Source organism: Papilio xuthus, unplaced genomic scaffold, assembly GCF_000836235.2.
Source record: "Papilio xuthus unplaced genomic scaffold, Pxut_1.1 DF826923.1, whole genome shotgun sequence".
Lineage (NCBI taxonomy): Eukaryota > Metazoa > Arthropoda > Insecta > Lepidoptera > Papilionidae > Papilio > Papilio xuthus.
Genome location: NW_013531726.1, coordinates 4,547,651 through 4,560,961, shown reverse-complemented (window position 1 = coordinate 4,560,961; position 13,311 = coordinate 4,547,651). Strand labels below are relative to the sequence as shown.

The 13,311-nt window shown below is 33.6% G+C and overlaps 1 protein-coding gene across 1 annotated transcript in view; it reads right to left on the bottom strand.

Annotated features, from left to right (window-relative positions):
• Window positions 1–13,311, bottom strand: part of Sol1 (CUB domain-containing protein Sol1) — a 236,536-nt gene that overhangs the window by 189,707 nt on the left and 33,518 nt on the right. Inside the window, exon 2 of the mRNA XM_013318496.1 lies at window positions 9,493–9,554. Within this exon, the coding sequence (XP_013173950.1) occupies window positions 9,493–9,519 (27 nt within the window). The 5' untranslated portion in view covers window positions 9,520–9,554. The remainder of the gene's footprint in view (window positions 1–9,492; window positions 9,555–13,311) is intronic.

Genomic DNA, 13,311 nt, shown 5'->3' with positions numbered 1-13,311 from the left:
TTTTCGGTACAGAATCAAAAAGGGCTTTCTCAGACAGAATTAAAATAATTTGAATTCAAATAAAAATTACACTGTTAATATTTAAAGGATAGCCTTGAAACGTAACATTAATTACAAATTCATGAACCTAGGTATTTTTATAGGTCAAGCAACCAGCTTATCTAATGCTAAATAACCACGCTTTACGTAATAGTCCAGACTATTAAAAAAAATTAAAAGTTATTTACGAAAGAAAAGTATAGTTAGTTCTTACATATGTCAAAAGAAAAGAAATTGAATAAACCGTTAGCTTAAATAGTTGCCGATTTTAAAAAAATGTTAATAAGATAAATATTTTTATATAGCAGTCGCCCGCTACTCTGTTACACTATTTATAACTCAAGAACGGCTTTATCGATATGGTTGAAAATTGGTGAGAAGGTAGCTTAGAGCCAGGAGACGGACGTAGGATTACTATTTATTATTTTTTTTCGAATTTATGCCTTGAAGAGCTGCTTTTTATTTAACTTACTAATATTATAAATGCGAATGTTTAGATGGATGTAATGTGGATGGATGGATGGGTGTTTGAAGGTATCTCTAGAACGGCTAAACGGATCTCGATTAAATTTGGCATACGTATAGAGCATTGTCTGAAAGAACACATAGCCTACACTAATTAAGTTGATTTATATATCCACGCGGACGGAGTCGCGGGCGACAGCTAGTATATGCTAAATTTCATCAAGATTCAGATGTTCTGGAGATACCTTCAAACAAACATCCATCCATCCATCCATCCAAACATCCGCATTTAATCTATGTAGTCTTTGTTTTAAATTAAAACTCCTTAAGAAGATTGACCGAAACATCTCAAAATGTTTCACAATTCCATTAATAGGCATTGAAATTCACGAAATAAATTGGTTCAACAAACTAAATAAGAGTTCAAGTGTTGGCCTCGTTTTTGTATAGCACTCGGCAATACCTTTCGAGACGTAGTCAAATATTTAAAGCGGCAACATCTAGTCTTCATTTAAAATTTACATTTTGTTTACATTCGAAACAATATCTAACATTTATTTTCATTGTTTTTAGAAAACCATTAACTGTTTAAACTGATATACTCGTGTACATTCGTTCGGTGGCAGCACCGACTAGTTTCGAGCCCATCGGGGGCCCTTCATCAGGGTAAGTGGTACTGGTATTATTTCGCGGACGCGGCCCGTCGCTCACTGGACGCACATTAACTATTTGTAATATATTTTAGTTTATAATATTAAAATTTGGTTTAAATCAATTTTGAAACAGAAACATCAATTATGAAGTCAAATTCACGCATTGCGGAGGTTTTTTTATACAATATTAGGTGGCAAACGAGCAAGCGGCCATCTGGATTCGCCGAAATAGCGAAGCGACCGCTGGCCATAGACATCATCAATTGCAGATGCGATATCTACCTTCAATCGACAGAGGAGGGGACGACTAGAAAGAGAATATATCGCCTTAATATATGTTTACTCTATAGTCGAATCAACTTTCTGTTCCCATCCTTCACTCATAAAGCCTTCTTTAGGTAGACATTTTCTTCATTGTAACACCTACGTTTCTAATCCATTCAAAAACGTCTAGCAACCATTTGAAATCTGCATTCTCTCTACAATTCCTAATCCGTTCGGAGTTGTATCTAACTTTAATGGCCTATTATCATTTTACGCTCAACTGCTAACTTCCGTGCCAGCACAGTTTAATTACTGTATTTTCATACTGAGAACGAAGTTAAACGTAGTTGTTACAATTCTGTTGTATAAATACAAAGGGATTCCCAAAAAAAGTAACAGCAACGCAACTCTGGACAATTAAAACTGTATTTTGAAATTGTGCTTGTTTTGAATAATGAAACGTCAAGTAATTTTAGAATATAGTGCTGATTTTATACAGGAAAATGTGACAGCTAAAAACAACATGGAAAGTAATTTAAAAAACTTAAAATCTAGTAAACTTCTAGTCAGTTTAAATATTTATAAAAAAATGGGACCCACTTGAAGTAAAACCTTTCGATCAAAAGAAAACTTTCAAAATTGAAGCACCAGAGGCGGAGTTACGCGGGAACTTTTTGAAGTCCGCTAAAAAGAATGGTTGTTTATATTGGCTCAGATTTCCACCGATGGAAAATAACCTACACCTAAAAAATAACATAAAGTGGCATTCGAGCAAGCGCTCACCTGAATACGCGGAAATAGCGAAGCGATCGCCGCCCATCCGCAATTGCAGAATTTAATCGACGGAGTACGGGACGCACAGAAAGATGATATATCCCCTTTCTCTAAGTCTATTCTTTTGTGAAACCCTCTTCCCCTTCCCATTCGTTCCTTATAAGAAAATGGTGGAACGGGAAAGAGGACTAAACTTAGGCCTCTGGCACACTCATCAGTCGAAACGCGGAATCGCTGTCTTCTGTATGATAACAATCTGCTACCTTTGTAGTTTAGGCAAGAATAAAATACTACCTATCATACAATTACTATATTATAATACTGAAACAAATTCATATTTGAATACTAGCCCTTACTCTCCAGTGATTCGTAACAAAAAGGTGTTTTAATTCAAACAGAACGTTTTGGAAATGGACGCTATTACGTTTGAATTGTAACGAGACTGTGCATTATGTCGTTAAAAAGCGGAAGAGCATCAACGGTTACTTCCGCTCACCCCCTCACCTAACACCTCACCACCTATTGAATACCTTCAATGTCACCTTTAAAGGATATTGTCCGACCATTTGTAAATGAACTAAGGTTTTTAATGTGTTGCTTATAAAAAAGCTTGCTAATGGACGTCAGTGACTTTTTACCTTTTCACTATCTTTTTTTTAATTTTAAAATTGCCAAATAAAAAGGATTATTTTGTATCATTTTACTAATTTAGATGATGCTTATAACGTGTTTCAATTTCACAAACCATTACAATTAAACATACGTATATTCTGTATCTTAATATTATACATGCAATGTGTAGGTGGATGGAAGGATGTTTGTTAGAAGTTACGTCCAAAACGGCTCGACGAGTCTCGATGATATTATTCAATGTAACCATTTGCCCGAGATTTCGTTACTTAGTAGCCTATGTGTCTTTTAAATAATGTTCTACATCTGTACCAGATTCCATCCAGATCCGTAAAGCTATTTTTGGGGACACCTCTTAACCAACATCCACCCAAACTTTAGTATTTATAATATTATAGTATGACGAGCAAACTGCTTTAATTTTTTTTTATTAACGTATAATTGTTAATGTTCATTTTAAATTTTATCTCGATTATTTTGTAAATCTCCTGACCATATTTAATGGGATATGCTATTTAATAAATTAAATCGAGTCGAGATTAACTCTACTAGCTATTGCTTATTCAATATTTACCTGGTGCTGCAGTTAATTGAAGAGCTGCGAATCGTCAGAAGTAGAATTTATTTCCAATTTAATGCATATTGAAATTATTCAGTACTAGCTTAGGCTAGTAGTTAAAATGTTTTACATCTTACTAATATAAATGCAAATGTTTGGATGGACGGCTGAATGGAACGGAACAAATAGGTTACTAATTAAGTTTATTATTAATCTACGCGAACGGAGTCGCGGGCGACAGTCAGTATTAATATATTGTAAGCAGATTTTTTGCTGTAATATGTATAAACTGTAACTTATAGATTTAATGTACATCATAAGGAAAATCGAAGTTTTTACGTATTTTAATATATTCTTTTATTGATTTTCAAATGTTTTTCTGTTCTATTCTTTCTGTAGATTATTATTTTTTTACAGATTATTATATTCAATAAATATTTAGAGTAGAGAATTTAACAGACGCTTTCCTTTAAGCTATTTTGAACATCGAATACTTTTCGTTCAGGGTATCAAGTTATTTTAAGAAATAAAAACAAAGGACCGAAGCGCAGTCACCGACGCGACGTGTAATTTACTTCGCGTCACTCAATCGCCTGCAGAATGTTAAGCGAAAAATATATAACTCTTCCTTACACCTCATATTCGTAGGTTTATAAAAATTTCTACATTCAAACAGATTTAAAACTAAATGAAAACCTATCCTGTAATGAAAGTTTGAATTGCATATATAGATGTTTAACGTAACGGTTAAACAAATTATTTTTTGTTATTATTTGTCACATTCACATTTTTCTAATTTTTAATTAACTTAAGATATTCTATTAACTTAATGTAGTGTATTTAATAATCAAATAAAGTTGTAGACTAATTTTATAAAATCTGGGTGAAAGGACAGAGATAGATCAGTCTGAATTTGCGTGTAGTCTATTTGTTTAATAATTAATGCTAATATTAACCTAAAGCAAATTATAAATCCTACTTCCAGCTAATATCTTACTGGTTAGTTATTTTACTAATATTATAAATGTGAATTTTTAGATGGATGGATGTTTGAAAGTATCTCGAGAACGGCTAAACGGATTTCGCTGAAATTTGTCATAGATGTAAAATAAAATCTGGAATAACACATAGGGTACTAATTAAGTTTTTATTCAGCGAAGCTAATTTTAAATTATATGCAATAATTACTAATATTGATTAAGAAAATGACAATTTCTTAATGATGTTATGCATCCAAAGAGATAACATTTTCATTTCGATGTCAAAGAAAATTTCCCGTGATGTCGGTTTAATGTTACACCAGTAAAAGTCTGGCCCACTTTCCTACGAGTCGTTAAATCTCCGGTTTACAACAATATTATCGTCGCACGTCGCAGCTAATGTTTACATTGATGTTGGGCTAAATTTTAGACGAGCTGTGAAAATTCTTACAATATTTTCATTAGACATTTCTAGGTCAAATTTTAAATTCAACTACATTTTTATCCTTATAGTTACTGTAACTAGGTATATTCTAAACTGCCGTAATGTTGAAAACTACGCAGCAACATGTAAAATATTAGTAGTAGAATATTCCAGATGCGGACATTATAAACGCACTTAAATAAAACGCATTAATCGCGTTCGCTTTGCGCCGGGCGCTGAGGACGAACGCGAAAATAGCCGTTAATCCATTGACGAAGACCCTAAAGAAGGACTCCCGACGGATCTAAAACTAGACGCTACCTAAACTGAAATACACGTGGGACAAGCTGCGATATTAATTTATTTTATTTATGTCTCAAGAAGGTTTTAATAACAAAAAACACATTTTCGTAACTTATCAAGAAAACTAAAAAATTTAAAGTGAAGCAGTTTACGAAATTATTAAGGAGATTTTTGCCGAGTGTACCGAAAAGGTCGAGCCCCCGACGTGTCCGAAACTAGTCGCTACAGTCAACGGACAATCGTACGTGAGTTAAGCTATTCCTAATTAATTTATTACTAGCTGTCGCCCGCGACTCCCCCTGCGCGGAATTAAAAAAAAACAATTACTATATTTATGCGAAATTTCTTAGAGATCCGTTCCACCGTTTATGGAGACACCTTCAAACAAACATCCATCTAAACATTCGCATTTATAATATTAGTAAGAAGTAAAATAATGACTAAAAAAAGATTAAACAATTTAATTGTAGCAAATTATATTTATATTATGCTTTTTAAAATATCTCATTAATCTTTATTCTAAGTGCCGAATTAATCTGTTATCGAATTTGTAATTTAAAGACAGAACATGCCACATATGTACACTCGAGTGCAGAATATCATGTCTCTTGTACACATTGGCTACGTTCCACATGACTCTTGGACCTCATTCAAGTTAAAGAGCATCTATATTCCGAACCTATCTTATAACAATAGGTAAATAGCTTAGATCTGTTGAGTTAGCTTATGATATTATCATATTATTCAAAGATAGCTACCGAAAAATTGTTACATCTTTTAACGACTCTCTTTCTTATTATTAAAATATAATTAATTTTTTATTTTTAATGATATTAAAACAATTTTTATTTTTAATAGCTCTATTTCTTTTGCGCTCCAAATACAAACACGCCTCTCCAGCAAATGCCTTGAACGCATTCTTGCATATTTCTGGTACACAATGCGCAGAGGAGACCAAAGCCTAGAGAAGCCCACAGTGGTCGGAAACAATTACGGCAGGAGATCACGCGGCAGCTCACCGAATAAATGAAGGACCATTCGTCATGCGATTTCTACGCAGTGGCAGACACGCTAGACCTCAGTTGTTAGAAGTGATCATCATCAGATCATCTACTCTAAAATTAACTCTTATGCTGACCACGATTCCTAGCCATTTGACTCTACATAGACTCTAGACGATAAATGTTTTACAATTTATTGAACACATGAGAAGGCACGCAGATGCCTCGAATTTAGACTGAAATGAAAATTCATTACGTTACAAAGCATTTTTACGTTAGGGGCAATGTTCTAATTTGTACTTTGATGTTTGTGACTCAACAATAAAACATTTTCACAGCTTTTATTAAAGCAAATACTTCAATTTCGACTATGTTATATGTTGGGATATATTTTTCAAATAACCTTCAAGTACCATATTAAAAAAAATAGTTAATTTCAGTGGATAGTTTTAGTTTCGCTTCTTTAAAGCTTTTTTTTTTTAAATTAACGATGAGTAAAACATATTCGCTTGTTCATTTGTTTATTCTTAAATTAGTATTCTATTTTCAAAAGTAAAGTTTAATAATAAATAAATATCTCAAACATTCTTCTTACATCTGAACTAAGATGCGCATACAAATTCAATTGGAAGCAAACGTGTCACACAAGATTTTTTTCTCATTCAGTATTGCCTCGTTGAAAGCTTTCGAGAACGTGATTATGTTTGAGTACTTCGCACATATAAAATTGATTCTATTGTAAACATTATTTTTATAGAAAAATTTAATAATTAATTGCTAAACAATCTCGTTTCGACAAACCATTTTACCTAAATATTCTGTCTGTACGTTATTAAGTCGAATAATAATAACAGTCTACGTTTGTTACTTAACAAGAATCTCGAGGAATAATACAATCGTATTCCATCAAAAGAGTTTTATTTTATATCATAAGGTGGCAAAAAAGCGAGCGGCCACCTAAAATCGCTGAAATATCGAAGTGACCGTTGCCCATATACATACGCAATTGCATATGCGTTGCCTACCTTTAATCGACGGAGGAGAGGATGCACAGAAAGAAAATAGTTTCCATTTCCATGTATCCTCTCATCCGGAGAGTCCACTCCACGGAGACCACGGAGAGTTTTAGTTTCGGCATTAACTAGGTTTTCATTTACTCAATAAAATAGTCACAATGTTTAATTACCAAACCAATAGCGTCGCTATAGATTTTAATATAAAAGCGAAGCTAACTAGTTGCCTGCGTTCACCGAAACCGGTTTTCGTTCCAATTAAAGTTCTAAAATTTCGTCGGATTCGAGATTATTTCGGAATAATAGTACAACAGGGAAATTCATAACAAACATTGCAACCATTTGCGGAAAGCGTATAATCTCTGCAACAAGCTTTATGACGATAATTACTAGATATTCATGACCCTTGGCGATGGCGGATAACGCGCCGGAGGAAAGCGGTATCATATTAGAATACTAAATAAATAGCATTGTAAATTAAATGTTATTAGGAAAGACTTTGCCAACATATTTTGCATAGAAAAATAAAATTTAAAACAATACAAAAATTATTATTTATTGATTTATGATGTCCCTATATTATCAGAACTATAACGACTCATATTATAAATGCGAATGTTTGAATAGTTAGATGTTTTTAGATATCTCCAGAGCTGCTGAACGCATCAGGCTGAAATTTGTCAAAGATGTAGAACATAGTCTGTAAGAACACATGGGCTACTAATTAAGTTTTTATTCAGCCCGCGTGGACGGTGTAGCGGGCGACAGCTAGTTACTATAATATAAATGGGAATTTTTGGATGGATGGATGTTTTTTGGTATCTCCAGAACTGCTGAACGCATCAGGCTGAAATTTGGCACAGATGTAGAACATAGTCTGGAAGAACACATAGGTACTAATTAAGTTTTTATTCATCCCGCGCGGACTGAGTCGCGGGCGACAGCTAAACAAAACATAATTAAACATTGTAATAAGTTTTACATTTGTAGAAGACAAAATGATAATAACTGGCAATTGTATTCAATACACTCGCATTGCATTGTTAAATCTCTATTGTGTATTTCTCATGATATCCATGCAGTTTATTTTAATATTGTGTACAATATGTTTCAAGTAATCCAAGTATAGAGTTGGCATACTTAGCTATGATTATTGCCAAGAATAAGAAAAGCTTAAACTTAAAATTGCATCTGAATGTCCCAAGCAATTCCACGACGGAAACATTTTATTATTTATTTGTAAAAAAAAAGAACAGGGGCTTAAGTACGAAAATATGATAAAATCGTTATACAAATCTAATACAAATTTAGTTGATGACGTCACCAAACTTTCTCGCAAATGTTCGTGCTAGTCCCCTAGTTCTGAACGTTGTACTTTTTTTTACAGATTGTCAGTTGAATTGTATAGTTAAAGTTTTGCCTAAACACGTACAGTTAAAAATCTATAGCAGGCTTTAAGAGTCAAAGATATCTAATAATTATTCTGCTAACCTTATTCATAGAATTTAAAGTTTATATTAAAAAACTAGCTGTCGCCCGCGACTCCTTCCGCCCGTAAATAAAAAAAACATAATTATTAGCCTACGTGTTTTTAAAGTCTATGTTCTAAATCAATTCCAGGTTTCAGCAAGATCCATTCAACCGGTTATATGGGTAAAAAAGGGCTGTTTTTAGGGTTAACCTTCCCTAGACCTCCACGAACATTTCGAGACCAAGATAAGATAAATCCGTTTAGCCGTTCTCAAGTTTTAACGAGACCAACGAACATCAATTGATTTAATATATATAGAAGATTTTATATTGCACGTGACGACCTAAAATATTTAAAAAAAATTGCTAATAACCGTATCAAACAAATACTTGGCTCTTTATCTTTACTTTCCTTTTGTTTTACTTTTTATCTTTGTAGACTAAATTCGTTTTTCTCATTCAAGACAACGTTTCAAGTCGTTAGACAACTAAAAGTGGACGAGAATAATCAAATTTCTTTCTACTCTCATCTGTTAGAGAAACAAAATTGTACAAAGGCCACATAACGTAATTATAATTTCGTCTTCACGGAATTTCACTTTTAGTGGTTAAGTCGAGATAAAAAATCCACTATCTTTCTTAATTGATAATCTAACTACTTAACACAGTTATTTAATGAACCCTAAGGAATTTCCTAAGAGCCCATAGAAACAGAAACTGGATGAGGTAACACTAAGATAATATATACAAAATTCTCGTGTCGCAATGTTTGTTACCATACTACTCCAAAACGGCTTCACCGATGTTTATGGTATCTCAAAAGCATATTTAGTTGGTCTGGGAATCAACTACCATCTATTTTTTTATCCCGTGAACAAAGTCGCGGGCGACAGCTGGTAAAATTTAAAAACACAAACCTTCATTGCACTTTCACTCCGGCCCATTGCATATTTCCATTACTGCATAAGCTTTGAAGTTCCTGAAAAGAAAAAAAAATGAAATAATAAATCATTCAAACATATTAAACTTGAAATATTATTAACACTTGCTACCTTCATATAATTTTACAATCTACAATTTCATATTGAAACCTCCTTTCATAAGGTAGTTTGATTTGTGCGACCTGTGATTTACGAGACCGGAATAACGGCTCAATTTTCTTGATTTATTGTCCGTTTGAACACACAATTTCACTATGCGGTATTTATAAATCAAATTCCTTCAATATCAAGACAATAGTTCGCGAGAAGTTAATATTTAAATCTTGTTTTCTAAATAGAAAGTTTCAAACTATAACATTAGCAAACATTGGAACAACACACCCACACACACACACAGGTGCACGCACACATGCAGACACATCTATAATCTACCGCTGATACTATTGCAATACTTTGACTTTATACTACTCTCTAGTCACTATACTAAAGTCATCATCAGCTCACTACATGTTCCCACTGAGGGGCTCGGAGCCTACCCTAATTTAAGGGTGACTAGGCCTTAGTCAACCACGCTGGCCCAGTGCGGGTTGGTTGACATCACACATATCTTTGCATTTCTTCTCAGATATGTGCAGGTTGTATCACGATGTTTTCCTTCACCGTAAGAACGTCTGACAAATGTACATATGTAAGTCGGAAATCGAAAAACACATTGGTACATGGCGGGATTCGAACCCAGGACCTGCAGATTGCAAGTCAAGAGTTGAAACCCTTGAGCCACCAACGCTCTCACTATACTAAAGTATAATTGTAATAATAACGCAACCTAACCATATGCAAGAGAGGTATGGACACTATACTAGTCAGGAATCCAAGTGTGCGACATCCATTCTAATATATGTTTACATAAACAAAGTCAATAGAGCAACCGTATCCATTAATTATTTTGCAATATCCAAGCATTTTAGATACACCGGAAATTAGGCGTCAACACATGCACTTGCGCGCTTAAACTATAAATTATTTTCTAAACTAATAGTATAATATCATTAAGGCTTATTATTATCTCTTTAATAATTATTATGGTATACATATTTTGTATGGAAGCTGTTGATTTAAAAAAAAATATACTAAAAATATGCATCTTAAATGCAACAATATGTATGGTCCCAAATATGAAATTTATAAAATTAAGTATTACTTCATAGTTTTAGATTCGAAATCAAGAATTTTTAAGAGATCAATTTAATTTATAATTTTGTTCAACTAAAAAATATTATCGCGACGACTAATTGCAACAATTTTATAACAAAGACACCGAGACTGACGTAATCGGGGAAGTAATCAAGAAAATTACGTCACGTCAACCAAATAATATTTCAGTTCACAATGGGCACTGTAATAACTTGTACTAATGATCAATCGTTTGCCATTAATAATTTCTTCGTGAATACATTTCATCATAACCCCTTTTTGTATTATAGGACTATAAATTGTAACGATCACGAATATTCATCATCATCATCATCAGCTCACTGCATGTCCCCACCGAGGGGCTCGGAGCCTACCCTAAGTTAAGGGTGATTAGGCCATAGTCAACCACGCTGGCCAAGTGCGGGTTGGTTGACTTCACACATATCTTTGAATTTCTTCTCAGATATGTGCAGGTTGCATCACGATGTTTTCCTTCACCGTAAGAACGTCGGATAAATGTACATATGTAAATCGGAAATCGAAAAACACATTGGTACATGGCGGGATTCGAACCCAGAACCTGCAGATTGCAAGTCAAGTGCTTGACCACTGAGCCACCGATGCTCTTACGCGATAAAAATAGTAGTAGTACTCAAAATATCTTATTGCAGTTACATTTTATAACACGTCTTTTTTTACCTTTTCACTAGAACAAAGACTTTTGTATTTCACTTCAAAATGGTATTGAACATTTATCGTTGTTCGGAAATACAGAGACGCCTTTACCGATTTTAATATAAAGCCACTTTGTAATAAACTACAGTACACTCACGATACGTACTTTGTAACACAATTTAAATAATTAATGTGGTTTTTATAATTCATTAAAGATTATTATTGTATTCATAATCTTTATGCTTCTCATTTTTTTTTATATTTACCATAAATCAAATTAAATTTTCTAGAATCTTTCTTAATTAAAATCATTGAAAAGTAAAAACCCGCGTCGCCGTGTGCCTTTTTAAATATTTACATTAGCACCCAATTAACCTCCAGACACTGCAGCTCTTTCCCTTCAAGGTTATTGTGTATTTGGCCATCTCGCTTCCTCAAGGACATAAAAATATAACCTTTGCGCCAAGTTAACAGTTGAAGCTAATTCAATTTGTTGTAACTTTACCTGGAAATGAACGAATAATTTATAAAAATGTACACTGTATTTAGTATATTTATTTCGCAACTGTTAGCGTTTGGAATTGACAAAAATTGAGGAAATTCCACATAGACAGCAATAGGCTGTAGCATTAATGAACTACAATATAAGAAATGAACTATACCACTACCAAGTAACAACGTTGAGTAGATGTAATAATTTTTCTTACATATGACAACTTCTTTGCTAGTAAGACTATTACTTTTTGATTATTAAGAGTTTCGAACTCCTTCGTTAGTATTAGATCTCAAAATTATTTCGAAGTAAGCGCCAACTGCACTCTACAGCTTGAAGCCTCTTCTCGGCAAACAGCAGTAATACAGTCTCAAAAAATGTTTCGATCCACTACATTTTTAAATGGTGAATACTTCATCATCGTCAGCTCACTATACTTCCCCTCATATATAACCTCATTCTTTTTCTATCTAAAATAATGAATAATGTTTAAGGTCTGTCCCTTTCGTACATAAAGGCAGGCAATATTCGACTTGATTAATTTATAATTACTAGTTTTAGTTACGTAACGCGCCCTTAGGCAAGTATAGGCATCATTCAGTACGGAGGGATCGCGTGCCACCCGATACTGAATGAGCCGGGCTTTGTTACAAAAGCGTGGATGTTATCGACCTTTAGGCAATTATGGTTAAAACAAGGCAATTAAATTTAACACCATGCTTTGCGATTTTTAATGATATATTATACTTGCTTTTATCATTATTTACCGTTAAATAGTAGTAAACATTTAAAATAAATATTGACTTATAAAAAATCATTTCCTAATATTAGGAAGGAAATCCGAAAAATGCCAGTGTATTGACGCAACACTAGCCTACTAAAATGTCGAGGTTTATGTCCCCTCACTATTCATTCTGACACTGGACTTTGTAGCGAAGGCGCCTAGTAATTCTAATACTGTCTAAATCCATGTATTAAAATCAACGCAACCAATATTAATGCCAATTGGGAAGAAGAAACAAAAATTGCTTATTCGCAATTCACAGACCGCGATACTGAAATTTTACAGAAAACAAGCAACATTGCTTTTCATCGTACACAAGAAATGTAATGAATGATGTCTGTGCATCCTCGCCTCCGTCAATTAAAAGTAGGCAACGCATATGGAATTGCGTATGCCTATGGGCAACGGTCACTTCGCCATTTCAGCGACTCAGGTGACCGCTCGCTCCTTTGCCACTTTATCATATATAAAAAAGAAAACCATGCGAAAAGTTTGTTATATATAAGCTTTTTCATATTTGCAATATCGCTCAAGAACTTAGCATAATCAAAAATCAACCAATTCAAAGTTTTAATGCAACAAAGTAAATCCCCATAAGAAAAGTCGACTCTCAAAAGTGATAGGTTTATTTTTGTAACGATGATCTTTT